The 16,002-nt window shown below is 36.1% G+C and overlaps 1 protein-coding gene across 1 annotated transcript in view; it reads right to left on the reverse strand.

The window, feature by feature from the left end:
- DPP6 (dipeptidyl peptidase like 6) overlaps positions 1-16,002 on the reverse strand; it is a 1,027,554-nt gene that overhangs the window by 212,202 nt on the left and 799,350 nt on the right. Inside the window, exon 8 of the mRNA XM_074195237.1 lies at positions 15,292-15,412. Within this exon, the coding sequence (XP_074051338.1) occupies positions 15,292-15,412 (121 nt within the window). The remainder of the gene's footprint in view (positions 1-15,291; positions 15,413-16,002) is intronic.

A 16,002-nucleotide genomic window follows, 5' to 3' on the forward strand; every position in this document is an offset into this window, starting at 1 on the left:
CTTGGGCAAGCCACTTAACCTCATTGCCTTGCAAAAAACTGAAAAAAAAAAGATTGTGCAGTCTAAACATCATTTTGTCAATGAAGACATGGAGGTCCAAAACCTCCACAAACACTAAATTAATGACTTGGCTGAGATTATATAGTCAGTTACTGAAAGAAATAGTCTTCAAATCCATGTCTCCTGAGCCTTGGTACAATGGTCTTTAGTCTACAAACAAAAGTTAAAGAATTGCTCCCAATTTTTGAAAAAACTCATGCATGTTTTTAAAATTAATTTCAAAGTCCATAAAGATATTTATTGAGGTACAGTTTGATGTAGAATAGATAATGATAGCCTTAGATCCAAGAAGATTTCAGTTTGAATTTTCAAACACCAAGCTGTATGACTGTCATTTACCTTCCTAATTTCCATTTTCTCATCTGTACAATGAGAATAGTAATAGCATCCTCCCTGTAGGGTTATTCTGAAGCTCAAATGTAATAAGTACATAAGATAATTTGCATACCTTAAAGTCCAATTTAAACATTGGCTATCATCCATAGCTTACTTATCCTAAGTATTTTAAAAAAAACAAACAATAACTAAAGAGAATAGTAACATCTTACAAATTGTGGGATTTCAGGTCGACAGGTACCTATTTCGCTAGAGGGGGAAATCCCTCAATTTGTTCCTTCACTAATGCCTCTAGCTCTGAATGTGAGGTCAGTCCAGACTTACTTAAGAGAAGGCTTCTACCAGATTCAGGGACTCTTGCCAGTCCCACCTTTGTATCCCAATAACACTGAACTTTATTGTTTAGTTCTTCCAGGAGGAAAAGACTTTTTCTTTCTATGTCTGGTTACTAGAGGTGAAAGCTTTTGTATTCTGCATTTCAAAGTCAATGAGTGGTCCTATTAGAGCTCCTCCTATCTGCTACCTTAATAATTCATCATCTTGAAAGAGGATATTTACAATGGAGTATATTCTGCTTTTCCTGCTATTAATTGTACCAGATAGGTATACAATCAGACAATAGACAATGGCCTTACTTTTGCCAGGTCACCACTATCCTAAGTTTATTGAATTGAGAATATTTTTCAAAGTAGGACTTTTTTCAAGATGAGGAAGAGTTTGGGAGAACACAAAAGACCTGAAATGCAAAGCTCAAGTCATAATCTCTTGCTCTCCTGGTTGCACCAGAAGTGCCCCCATAAATATAACAGTCCTCTAGAACAGCACCAATCAAGAGGGCTTAAGGTGGAGAGGGGAAAGAATCTTGAATTAACAATCAGAAAATCTCAAATCACATCCTGACTCTGTCAATTATGGGACTCTGATCAGTCATTAAAATCTGAGTTTCAGTTTCTTCATCTGGGGAATAATCATTTTTTAAAAATGAACAATAATATTATAATAATTAGGAGAAGAAGAAAGTACAAGTCAGGAACCCTGTATTAAAGTTTTGCTTTTGACATATACTGGCTATGTCACATCAGAAAACTTTTTAAACACTTAACCCCAAGTAATTACTTAAGGTTCAAAGTTAAAGATTAATCAAGGATTTGCTTCAGTGGAAGGAATTTCTACCTTGGGTGGTCTTCCTGCCAATAACACCAAAGGTTTGCTACCCACTAAGATAAGGTTATAATTACATACATACAACAGAAAGAATTGTAGAGAGAAAGGTTCTTTGTAAACTTTGAAGCCCTTTTGCTACCACCATTCTAAGTTTATAGGATTTAGCATATTTGACAAAATGGGGACTGTTTGTGGGGTGAAGGAGGAGCCAAGATGCTTTTCCCTCTGTGACATGTTGGGCATCCTAGGCTTTTTTACAGAAGTTTAACTAGCAGAATATGGCATCATCTTTGATTCATAGTTCTTTCCTATCTCCACTTCAGGTAAATGTTCTTTAAAGTCCAAAAGAACAAAGACTGAGGCAAAAGGGCAGAGTAAATGCAGGGACTCGCCAAAGCTGTCCTCCAAACAACTTTAAATAATGACCCAAAACAAATTCTAGAGTGGCAGAACAAAGTGACCAAGTGAAACAATTTTCCAGCCCAAGACAACTTGGAAGGTCTAAGAGAAAGTCCTGCTGCCCTGGGGTGAGAGAGGAACACAGGGCAGCTTTGGACCGGAGTGAAATAACCCCAAACCTCTATCCAAAGCCTCCGAGAAAAATATGAATTGGGCTTAGGCCATGATAGAACTGAAAAAGGATATTGAAAATCATGTAAGGGAAGTAGAGGAAAAATTGGGAAGAGAAATGAGAATGATGCAGGAAAATCATGAAAACTGAATCAGAAGCTTTGTGAAGAAGAAAATAACATCTTAAAAACCAGACTGGGATAAATGGAAAAAGAGTTCCAAAAAGTCTATGAGGAGAAGAATGTTTTAAAAATCAGAATTGGTCAAATGGAAAAGGAGATAAAAAAGCTCACTGAAGAAAATAATTCCTTAAAATATATAGTGAAGCAAAGGGAAGCTGATGACTTTGTGAGAAATCAAGAAACAATAAAACAAAAGGAAAAGAATGAAAAACTAGAGAAAATGTGAAATATCTCACTGGAAAAAAAAACTGACCTGGAAAACAGATCCAGAAAGATAATTTAAAAATTATTGAACTACTTGAAAGCCTAGGTCAAAAAAAAGAGCCTTGACAAAACTTCCCTGATATTCTAGAACCCAGTGGATAATGTAGAAATTGAAAAAATCACCCATCACCTCCTGAAAGAGATCTCAAAATAAAACCCTCCAGGAATGTTAAAGCCAAATTTCAGAGATCCCAGGTCAAGGAGAAAATATTGCAAGAAGCCAGAAAAAAACAATTCAAATATTGTTGACCCACAACCAGAATAACAAAAATTTAGCAGCTTCTACATTAAGGGATCATAGGGTTTGGAATATGATATTCTGAAAGGCAAAAGAGGTAGGATTACAAGCAAGAATAAGCTACTCAGCAAAATAGGGGATTTTCAAACTTTCCTGATGAATTGACCAGAACTATAAGAGACTACTTAAGGGGTGGCAGAGTAGATAGAGCACCAATCCTGGAGTCAGGAGTACCTGAGTTCAAATCCAGCCTTAGACACTTGATAAATTCTAGCTATGTGACCTTGGACAAGTCACTTGTCCCACAAAAACCAAAAAACCAAAAACAAATAAGAGACTCAAGAAAGGCATAAAAAGGTAAAACAGTAAAGGCAAATCATAAAGGACTTAATGATGTTGAACTGCTTATATTCCTGCATGGGAAGATAATATTGATAACTTATATGAATGTTCTCATTCATTAGGGCAGGTAGAAGGAGCATATATAGACAAGACACAGGTGGGAGTTGAATTTGAAGATATATTTAAAAATGATGTTAATGGGGGAAAAAGGACTGTACTGGGAGAAATTAAAAGGGAGGGGTAAAATGGGGTAAATTATTTCACATAAAGGAGTGGAAGTGCAGTGGAGTGGAAGAGTGAGTGAACCTTTACTCTCACTGAAATTGCCTCAGAGAGGAAATACCATTCACACTCAATTGGGTATAGAAATCCATCTTACCTTAGAGGAAAATAGGAGAGAAGGAGAGAAAAGGGATGAGGAAAAGGTGGGGAAGGTGGCAGAGAAGGAAGATTGTGGGAGGGGATGGGGGGGGAGAGAGAGAGAGAGAGAGAGAGAGAGAGAGAGAGAGAGAGAGAGAGAGAGAGAGAGAGAGAGAGAGAGAGAATGAGAATAAATGGGGATAGGAGGAACAGAAGAGAGGGAAATACAGTTAGCAGTTTTAACTGTGGGAAAAATATTGAAACAAGTTTCTCAAACATAGAAAAATCAGTCAAATTTATAAAAAAAGTCATTCCCCAATTGATAAATGATCAAAAGATATGAACAATTTTCAGGTGAAGTTATCAGTGTTATCTATTTAAATAATTTTTTAGGTTTTTTTTTTTTTTTTTGCAAGGCAATGGGGTTAAGTGGCTTGCCCAAGGCCACACGGCTAGGTAATTATTAAGTGTCTGAGACTGGATTTGAACCCAGGTACTCCTGACTCCAGGGCCTGTGCTTTATCCACTTCACCTCCTAGCCGCCCCCTATTTAAATAATTTTAAAAAAGTGTTCTAACTCATCGAAAGGAGAAATGTAGGTTGGAATAATTCTGAAGTACTACCTAATAGTTATTGGATTTACTAATAAAGAAAGAGAAGGTGACTAATATTGGAGGGGATGAGGGAAAGTGAGATTAATGCACTGTTGGAGAAGTTGTGAACTGATTCAACAATTCTGTAATTTGGAACCATGCCCAAAGGGCCATAAAGCCATGCCTACCCTTGATGTAGCAATGCCACTATCAGGTCTATATTCCAGAAGAGATGAAAAACATGAGTATAAGGATATCTATAGCAGTTCAGAAACTAGGATCCTCATTGGTTGGGGAATGGCTGAATAAACTGTGGTATGAGATTATGATGAAAAGCCATTCTATTATAAGAAATGATGAGCAGGATGCTTTCAGTAAAAACAAAACAAGAAACTTTCATGAGTAGATGCAATGGGAAATGTATTATATACTAAGTAACAGCAATGTTGATGAATAATCAGCTGTGAATGCCTTACCTTTTCTTAGCAATGCTGTGACCTAAGACAACTCTGAAGAATTTATGGTAAAGAATACTATCCAGGGGCAGCTAGGTGGCACAGTGGAGTCAGGAGGACCTGAGTTCAAATGTGAACTCAGACACTTAATAATTACCTAGCTGTGTGACCTTGGGAAAATCACTTATCCCCATTGTCTTGCCAAAAAAAAAAAACCCCTAAAAAATATACACTATCCATATCAAAGTCAGACCTGATGGTATCTGAATACAGATTGATGCATACTTTTTAAACTATGTTTTTTAAGGTTTCTTTTTCTGGGGGGGGGGTTGTTACTCTTACAACATGACTATTGTGGTAACGTTTTTCATGACTACACATTTCTAACCTATATCAAATAACTTACTTTCTCCATGAGGGAACCGGGGTGGGAGGAAGGGAGAGAATTTGGAACTCAAGGTTTTAAAAGTGAATATTGAAACTTGTTTTTCCATATAAGTGGGAAAAATGAAATTTAAAAGAAAGGGAAAAAAAACCAAAAGAACAAAGACTTTAAGCAGAGGTAACCTTGAAAGTCTATGCTAGGCCCAGATGATGACTAAGAGGAAACAGTTATTAGGTATTTTTAAAAGGCAACTGGCCACTTGAATGCCCCCCAGGGTGCAGATGCAATAAAATGTAACATTAATTAAATGCCAAAACAACCAGCAGGGGCAATTAGTAAGGAGGTAAAGAATTCGGCAGAAAAACAATGAGAGAGGAAAAGAATTAACGGGAAAGATTAAAAGCAAGGAAGCCCTCTTCCCAGTCAATCTCTTGGGGAAGATAAACATTCAAACAAGCAGGATTATGTCTTTTATGTTCTCATTGATAGGCCTGACACACCATGGAGCTTTCAGCTGCTATGCTTTGCTATGTATATAGGTCGATCTTTTAAGGTTGAAAAAGAAAACCTCCCATGCTGGGGTGTGTTGGAAGGGAAGCTCTTCTCATTTGGCTCCTAGTAGCCATAACTGTCAAAGCAAAATGGTCTGAATATATGGCTGCTTGTAAGAATCTGCTTGGTTTCCTGATCCCTCTGCCTTCTAACCTATACGGATTAGGTCACTTAACCTCCATTTAGAGGGTCAGCTCTGCCAGATGGTAGAACAGTCTCATATACGGGGAAAGGAAATATAAATAAGGAACTTAGCCCCCAGATGCTTGTGAGTCATGGTATTTAAAAATATGAATCCCTAGAGAAAAGGAAAGAAAGAAGGGAGGGAAGGTAAGAGGAAGACAAGGAGAGAAGAAAGACATAGGGAAAAAGGAAGGAAAGAAGGAAAGAAGGGAGGGAGGAAGGGAAGAAGAAAAGAGAAGGGAAGGAAGAGAGGCAAAGAAAAAAGAAAAGGGAAAGGGAGAAAGGAAGAAAGGGAGGAAACAAAGATTTGTTAAGCATCTGTGTGCGAAATCATATAAAATATCTCATTTGAGCCTCAAAACAACCATAGGATATCATGATCTCCCTTTTGTAGCTGAGGAAACTGAGGCAGGCAGCAGTTAAGTGACGATTAGGTTCATACTGCTAGTGTTTGAGAAGACTTGATTGCAGGCTTTCTGACTTCAGGTCCTGTACTTTCCTTACTGTACCACTGAGCTGCTTCATATCTAGTTGCCTTAAGGATTATTTTGGTCAGTTCCCTTATTACAGATAGAAACACATCAATGCTCAAGCTCAGAACCCTGAACCCCAAACAGAGTTCTTTCTACTCTCTCAAATGCCTCCTGGTACTTTAACTGCTTGTCCTCCTTTGAATCTTAACTTCCACACTATCTAACATAATACTGAATACATAAGAAAATGATTGACAGATAAATTAATGCAAAATGGTCCCTGTGGGACAATTTTATCTTTCATTACTCTGGTTTAGCCAGAGTCCTGAATCTGATCCCTGACCACATCTACTCCATATGACCACATCCTTGAAAACAACTGTTGGTATGTTCTCCATCTCGCCTGTTGGCTAATGGATCTCTACCTATTGCCTCCTAATAGACCCTTCTGCTCCTGAAACTGTATTTACTTGTCAGAGATGGCATCTGCAGATAGCCACCTATTGCCTAAGTTAAGGGACTCATCCTGACTGGCTACCTATTTGAATCCTCATTATTATTCTTCATGGCCTCTGGATCCTTGTTACTCCTAGTTTGTTCTAGTTTGTTCCATGGTTGACTGAATCATGATGATGACATAACTAATATAAAGTTCATCAGCAACTGTCTCCACAGTTCCCTATATCAGAAAGAGGGTTCACCCATGCTTAGAATACAGATTCAAAGCTGAATGTCTACACAGGAAAATTCAAGTTAGTCTATATGGATGTATGGTATAATATTTCTCAACTAGCCTAAAAGTTAAATTTATTTAACTCTGAAAGCAACTAAATGGCACAGTGGATAGAATGACAGACCTGAAGTCACTCATCTTCTCAAGTTTGAATATGGCCTCAGATACTTACTATCTGTGAGACCCTGAGCAAGTCATTTAACCCTGTTTGTCCCAGTTTCATCTTAAAATAAGCTGGATAAGGAAATGGCATTCACTCTAGCATCTATGCCAAGAAAACCCCCAAAGTAATCATGAAAGGTTGGATGTGGCTGAAATGATCGAACCTCAAAATTTAATTCTTGATCCCAGCAGTAAGAAGACTGTTTATGACATCACTGTGACTGCCTCACTACCTCTCTCAACTCTGTGATGTTTAAACTAAGAGATAAATGAGTATCTATGATCACTCATTGATGTCAACCATCAGCATCTTATTCTTTTCCTTTTCCCTATATTCCAAGTCATAAAGGTAGCAAGGAAGGAAATGAGGTAAAAAGGCAGAGAACAAGGCAGTTCCAAAAGGGTGACCAAGATCTATAAATTCTATGACTTCTTGTCATGATTGGGCACCCAAAGATTTCTCAGAGAGAAATGAACATCTATGTTGTATCTAGATTGCACTGAAAGGGATCAAGTCTACAAAGAGAGACAAGGGCTCTGCCCTTGAGAGCAACTGGGTACCAAACTGTGAGGTACATCTAGTAAGTGCTGAAAAAATTTAGACTTGGAGATCCAAGGAGAATGAAAGATTGATGCAAGGTTATATGAAAGTATATGGAAGTCAAGTCCTGACCTTTATACACAGCATCTGAAAATGTGAAGGCAAAGAGCACAAGCCAAGCTACTGAATAGGGAACAAGTTTGACCAACAGAAGGGGAAAGTGAAGACACTGGTTTGCCTAGAGTAGAAGGTACATTTAGGGGCAGTTATAGATATGTTTGATTATGTAAGACAAGACTAGATTAAAAAAGTCCTCAAAAGTATGGGATTTGGACAGACCTGCTTCATTCTACAATGTACAATTCCTGTGTTAGATTGTTGTCCCTATGGAGATCGATCTGCATAGACATTTTAAGACTCAAAGCACTGACTTACCGAATCAGAAAAAGAATAAAGGAAGAATGGAAGCTATTTGGTCATCTCATCAATCTTTTTGTTAATACTGAACTGCTCCCTACTGAGCATTTTAGAAAGTAGTCTTACTTCATGTCTGTCTACTAGGTAAAATTTACATGCGATCCAAGTCAAGGTTATTAATACTTTATAGGACTGGAGTTCAGTCTAGGCAGGTAAAACTCTCATTTCAGTTACATTAAATAAGAAAGCATTAAGCACACTGCTTAAAATGATTGCTATTTGATTCAGTAGATACCCCACTGCACCACACCTCTAAGAAGCAGCCAATCTATCCCATTGAAGCTTTGCCAGACTGATTGAATTATGGATACTTCCATTATACTTACTTTCAAATCCTCCTTTGGAAATCAGAGATGAGGTTGAATTTCATTTTTTAAAAACTCACTTATTTCTATAAAAGATCTTCTGGTACCATTTGCAGTTACAAGATGTTTGGTGCTCCTGGACAAACTAGTTTGGGTTTTTTTTTTTTTCTCCCCGCCAGGTGTCAGTGAAAAGCAAGAGGATTATAGGTTGTATTAGCAATGACAAAAAGTCATAATGGACATCCAAATAGGATATTCTGTGTCCAGTTTGCAAACAGGTCAGGTTTCCAGAGATGATTTATTGGTGAATTGTGTAGAAAGTGGAATGCAGTTTCCAGAGAATAAATGTTATCAGAGTTCCTAGATTAGACTAAAAAAATCCTGATTAACACTAATATGACTGATTTAAATAAAGGTAGTCTGTTCTCTCCCCTCCACTACCTTTTTTAAAAAAACACAATGGATTCCTGGGCACTGTTTGATAAAGCAGATGGCTATAAAGTGATTTTTATTTTTGTACAAGAACAATGTTATAATTAGAGGTTGCATTGCTGGCCAAGAACTTGGCATCAAAGAAATGATAGGTATGTCAACAATTTGTCATGAAAGAAAAAACCTCATAACTCTAAACCTGGAGAATAATTTAAAAGAGCAATTTAAGTCTTACAAAGGGTAAAAATGATCAGCAGAGCTTTATTTTACAAGGTATCCAAAAGTACTTTAGCCTAGACATATAGTATATAAATACAATTCTACTCGGTCATAAATTTTACCTAGACTATGCTAACAAGAAGAAATATCTATTCTGAACCATGTTTAAATTCTTTGAATTTTATAGGATTTTCTGGGGTTGCTTTGGATCACTTAGAAAACTTTTGAATTTCACTTCATTTTTTCAATAAATTTCCCTATAGGAAGCTGAGGCATTTAAAACCCACAGCATTGTTAATTCGTTACAATTAAAATATGAAGGTAATGAATAAATGTGTGTCATTACCACAGAATTTCAAAACTGACAAGACCTCAGAGATTATCTCAACTTTCTTATTTCTTATAGATGAGGAAACAAGAGGGAAGTTTTAGGTAACTTGCTCAAGGCCATGAGATAGTTCAGGTAGTTCAGAGATTAGAACACTGATTCTAGAGTCCAGAAGACTTGAGTTCAAAACCAGCTTCAGATTTATATGCTGTATGACTCCAGTCAAGTCACTTGACCTCTATTTGCCTCAGTTTTCTCATCTGTAAATGGGGGTGGGGTGGGGAGAATAATACTGATTTTCAAGGGTTGGTGTGAGACTCAAATATTAGATTTGTAAAGTATCTGGCGCATAGTAGGTGCCTCTTAAAAACTTGTTCTTTACCCCAATCAGTTGGTAGTAGAATCCAGGTTTCCAGATTCTACAACCAGCAACCTTTCTCCCCACTCTCTTTGATTATGTTTCTCTATTTGAATAAATAGAGAAATTAAAATAGAGAATTATTTTTCTCCTTTATTCACTTAATTTGCTAATTTATAAAATGCCTATGTATCAATATAAACCCAAATAAGTCACCTGGAAATAAAGGCTGTTCAATCATTTCCTCATCCTTCAGTGCCACAAAGGCTACTTAATACTTAAGAGTTATCAGCCAAATTTCACTTTTTTTCAAAATCCATAAATGCAATTACTAGATTATTCATATGAACTTTAAAAAATATCCTATATTTCACAGAATCATTGAATTTCTGAATTGAGAGAGAATTCTGTGACCATCTATTTCAACCCAAACACGAAAAAGAATTTCTGTTGCAAAGATTAGCCTTTGCTTTAGTTTCTTCAGTGATGGGACACTCACTACCTACCTAGACAACACATTCCACTTTTAAAAAGCTTTAATCATCAGAATTTTTCTGATGTCAAGACTAAACACTTAGGCCTATTTTCCCAGTTCTTCCTCTGGGACCAAATAGAAGAAATTTAATCCCTTTTCCATTTCATAGTTATTCAGATATTTGAGATTGGAGATACTGCCTATCCTGAATTTTCTACATGCTAGACATGTTTAGTACCTTCAAGTGATATGGTACAGATACTTTTTTGGCTCTTATAAGACTCTTTACTACCCTGGGTATCCTTCTCTGAACACTCTCCAGTTTATGAATGCCCTTCCTAAACTAAGACTAGTACTTCAGATATTGTCTGAACAGGACAGTGGTAGGGTAGTAGGACTATCATTGCTTTCTTGTTCCTAAATCTATGACTTTATTAATTCAACACAAGTTCCCTTTAACTTACTTGACTGTTTTTTTTTTAAATCACACTGCTGACTCATATTGAGCTTTTGGTCCACAAATGTTTCCCAAATCCCTTGTCTTTTTCCAGAATAAATGTTGTCTTATGATTTCTCCATCTTGTACTATTAGTGAAGGTGATTTTTTGGTACTCAAGTAAAAGACATTTTATTTATCTCAATTAAATTCCCTCTTTTTAGGTTCAGTCCAAGGTTCTATATCTTTATAGATCCTAATTCTGGTATCTGTAATTTTCATTAAATTGCTTAGGATGAATAAGCTAGTATTGTGCCTATGCATAAATCATTGAAAGGGTACATGCAGTGAAACTATAAAGATAGGGGAAAGTGAGGAGGCCAATGGAACAACCACCTGAAGTAAGACAATACAGAAGTTAATAGCCTTTTATAACATTGTCTTCAGGAAATAAAATCTGAATGCCAATTCTGGATATAAGGAAGACATTTCTGACATACCGTTTCTGTCTCCTCTCTCATTATCCAGCATTGAGAGTTATGACTTAGCATTGTGGGTATGACAAGAGTCTCTGGAAATATGCTTCTGGCAAAAGTTCTAATAGAGATTTAAATGTGAGTAGGGCTATTCATACCACCTCCAGAAGACATCTCAAATTTGAAGAATGAAGGATGTCCCAAAAGTCTTAGTGCAGTTCAAACCATTAATAGCTTCTTAAGATTTAATGCCATACACTTAACAAAATATCATTTGGAAGTTCAATTACTTAAATTTCTTTTCCATTATTTTGTTTTGTGACTTTTATGTTTTTGTTACTGTTGTTTTTCAGTCATGTTCAACTCTCTGTGACCCCATTTGAATGTTGGGATTAAATGACTTGCCCCAGGTCACACAGCTAGTAAGTGCCTGAATCTGAGACTGGATTTGAACTCAGGTTCTCCTGACTTCAGGACCAGGCTCTATCCACTCTTCCCCCAGCTGTCTGAGCCTTTAGAAAAATAATTTTCAAATTTTAATTTCAGTAAGGCTGGGTACTTCACTCTATGCATTGTGTATTTTATAGTTTTATAGTTTTTTTTTTTTGATTATGCTTTCTTAGACATGTGGCCACCTTGGTCATTTGATCTTGCCCTTTAGACCTTTTTTATGAGGTCACATAAATGAATCAAGATCTTGTTCTTTGGTTAATCTTAAGGTTAGGAATATGAATGAAATACTTTCATTCACTAAGCATTGGCTGATCATTGTCTTTACAAACTCTGAAGACTGATTTGAGTGATGTATATAGTCTAAGACAGGTTATTTTGAGTTTTAGTAAGAAACATAAGAACAATTTAAAAAATTAAAATAATCTTTCAAATGTTGATTTTTGAAAATTTGCAACATGTGTCGTGGAATTTATTAAAAATGAAAACTTTACAAAGAGGAAAGGAACAAACATTGAATAAACCTCTATGTGTGCCAGGTGCTGTCCTTGATGCTTTGAAAATATTAATTCATTTGATTCTCATAACTGAAGTAAGTGCTTTCATTTTCCCCATTTTATAATTGAGGAAACTGAAGGATATAGAGGTTAAATAACTTGCTCAGGGTCACACAGCTAGAAAGTTTCTGAGGCTATATTTAAATTCAGGTGTCCTTAACTCACCAAAAACTTCTGTGATACCCTAAACGACATCTATCATCCCTTTAAGTGAAATGTGGAGTATATAGATGTTTTTGAACTGTAGCTATTTTCCTTAAGGTTAATTTGAAAAAAAAAGTTATATTTGTGGAATGAATTTGTGGTCCAAAGAGTCTCTGAGGTAGCTCAAATCTCTTCAAATGACACATCTGCATATCTGTTTACTCCTTTGGCTTTTGTTTGTTAAATCTGGTTCTGTTTTAAACTCTGGTTTTCCAAATAAATCAATAGTCTAGCAGTATAATTTGGAATTCACACTTCTTTGAAGCCCTTATCTGTCTGTAATGGCTTTGAGGATCTTTCTTTTCTTATCCTAATTCTACAAGTATTTGAAGGGCCCAGAACTGAAAAGGTTAAGACTCAGAAGGAAATGTCTTCAATGCTTATCTTCTTATTATAAAAACCAACATCACAGCAGGATTCCCTAAGGCTCCCATAATATAATAATTTATGTATCAATCTATACATTTCCAGGGGAAAACACTAAGTAGAATAAGCTGCTACATCAGTTCCAATTGATTCAATTTTTTTTGAGGGGTAGACTATCAAGTCAAAAATTCAGTGTAAATACCTCAAAGAACAGTTTCAACAGATTGAACAAAGTCAAGTCTGAACTTGAATGGCAATTAACTCTTACATTTTAAGTGAAAGATCCTTAAAAGTCCATTTTAAATATCTTTTTTATAGATTTTTTTTTAAAAAGCAAAAGTAGATTAATCCTAGAAAGAACTGAGGCTATTGCAACCCAAACCTTGGAGTTCCTTTTAGATAGGTAGTCTAGGAACTAGCTAATTTGAAATAACAAATATTATCTATATTCCTTCATCACTTGGGTGGAATGACTGCCACCTAAGTGGATCAGATCTGAGAATCTGGCTCATAGTAATCATTCCTGACAAAATGACTGAAAAAAAAGATTTTGCTTCCAAAGAAGTCTTCAAAATAATGGTCAGTAAAATGGAATGGGAGAGGTATAGCAAAAAACTAAGGTACAAGTGTAGCATATATTTTGGAACTACTGAAGGCTGGACCTTCAGAGATGTGCCACTAAGGGTAATCTTAAAGAATGATTTTTTTCTAGTACTATTTTTCACTAGCCCCCCCCCCCCATTGGCATATTTCTTCCAGTGATCATCAGTTGTCATCAATTAGATAGACAGGGAGATAGACACAGGAGATACACATGAACATGAACTTGGACAGGTGTTGAGTAATGGTGGATGTTAGAAGGACCTGATGTGCTACAGTCCATGGGGTCATGAAGAATTGTACATGAATGAACTATTGAACAGTAGAAACAACTAATTTCCCTTTTAGCTCTAAATCTGTGATCTTACCTATTTCAACATCCCACAAGGGGAACTTTAGAAAAACAATACAATCTTAGTGGTATTAATGCCTAAGTGACAACTTAGAAGGAAGACCAACACATTTAAAAGGATAAGGTCTGTCATATGAATTGAAAAGTCACTTCATTTACTCACTAGTCAAGCCATTTATTAAGTACTTACTTACTAGATGCAAGGAACTGTGATAATGCTGAAAATATAAAGAAAGTCCCTGCCCTTGAGGAAGTTATATTTTTAAGGAGGAAGTAACAGGTAAATAACTAGGTACTTACAAATGGAAGGTAATCTATGAGGGAAAAGTACTAGGTAGTTGGGAGAACTGGGAAAGACCTTCTGCAGAAGGTGGGACTTCAACTGAGTCATCAAGGAAAGCAGGAAGTTGAGGTGAAGGGGCAGAGTATTTTAGGCATGGAGATAGGAGATGGATGGCTATGTTCAGAGAACTGCAATCAGGCCAGTGTCATTAAATCATAACATGTATAGGGGTAGATGACTGAAAACCTAGGAAGGGACCATGTTCAAAGAGTTACATAAAATCACTTCTCTCCAAAATCATTTAGTATTTAAAAATGCTGAAAGTCACTGGGCTATAGAGGTTCAACATAAATTATTTATGCAACTTTGTTATGCATCACTCTAAATGTCTTGTGCTACAGTTCTTCATCAATTATCCTTGTTTCTGTATTATCTTCTTACTGGATCAGATACTTTATGGTCAAGAATTATATCTTATTTTAACTTTGCATCTCCCCCAATACCCAGGATGGTATTTTGCACAAATAACAACTTAATAAATATTTGTTGGATGAATGGAACTGATACTTAATAAGATAATAACACTACAACTATATTGGCTTGATCCCATTCTCAGTATCTTCTTTCCTTTCCTTGAAACTTTACTACTCATATGAACATTTTTGTCACATCTGGTCCCATGCAGAGTCTGAGAAGATCTTAAGCTATTTATCAATAAAATGTCATTGGTAATAAGCAAACTTGACCCATATACCAAGGAAGGGAAAGTAATACGAATTGGGTTTTTTTAATGATATTCTCAAAATAAACATTTTTCAATGTCCAATGAAGTACAATGATTGATTACAAGTGTTTAAAAAGGAAAGCTAAACTAATAAGTATTTAGTTATTTCATAGTACTTTATGCATGTCTATCAATCACAAATGAGTCACAAATGTAGCTAACATGTAATCACCAACAGAAAATTTCCAGCAAGCTGCTAACACTCAAAAAAGGAAATCACACAACTATTTTCTTCATGGCAATTTATTTTTTTTTTCTTTCCTTGATATTTCATAGCTTTCTGGGCCAACCAAACCTTTGTCCAGTTGGAGCTAAGCCTATATTTGTAATTACAAGCATTGCCAGGCATCCAGGCCTAATAAAAAAGTCTGTTTATTAAAATATTTCAAAGGAAGCAGAGCATTGGAAAGCATGGCTGGTCAAGTCTGACATTCCTCTCCCATTGGGGTATATCAGGTGACAGTTTGAAAATCCCTAAAATTCTTGTATTGCCCTTACAGTTGAACAAAACCATAAGAAGCCACAGTTTCATTTCTGCTCAAATTCAAATGACAAAAAAAGCCCCATCTTTTAACATCTGACCTGGAATGTCTTACCTTCATATAGCCAGTCACTAAGACCATTGTAAATGACACCTTCTTTCCCTGTAGAGACCACCCGAATTGCTTGTTTCCCCACGTGTGCACAGTAGTAGATGTTATTCTCAAAGATGAATATCTAATTTGGAAAGAAAAAAAGAATATAATTAACTGGAAGACCCTCACAAAATCATGAACTATTTTTAAAGCTATCTGAAACAGTTATATGTTCTCATTCTAAGCTGTAGAGCTATTTTCCCATAATGTTTTGAGGGCTACTTGGGAATTTTTTTTCCTCTAATGATCATTACAATTCAACACTGTATGGTAGGTGACTCAAGAGATGATGAAGTGATTCATTTTAGTCACTAATGCTGAATGAAACAACTGTAATATTTGGTCTAGGAACTTTGGTCATCCTATCATGGCAGAGAGCATTCTTATTTATATGCATGCTGACAGATAATCTCTTTTTAAAATTATTCTTTAAGTTCCTTGAGGGGCTGGTAGGTGGCACAGTAGATAAGAGTACCGAATCTCAAGTCATTCCTGAGTTCAAATCCAGTCTCGGAAATGTACTAGTTATATGATCTAGACAAGTCACCTAACCTTATTTGCCATCGTTTCCTCATTCATAAAATAAGCCAGAGAAAGAAATTATAAACTCTCTAGTATCTTTGCTAAGAAAACTTCAATTGGAGTCACCAAGGGTCCCTAAAAAATTATGCG

The sequence above is a fragment of the Macrotis lagotis genome, chromosome 7 (assembly GCF_037893015.1).
Source record: "Macrotis lagotis isolate mMagLag1 chromosome 7, bilby.v1.9.chrom.fasta, whole genome shotgun sequence".
NCBI lineage: Eukaryota > Metazoa > Chordata > Mammalia > Peramelemorphia > Peramelidae > Macrotis > Macrotis lagotis.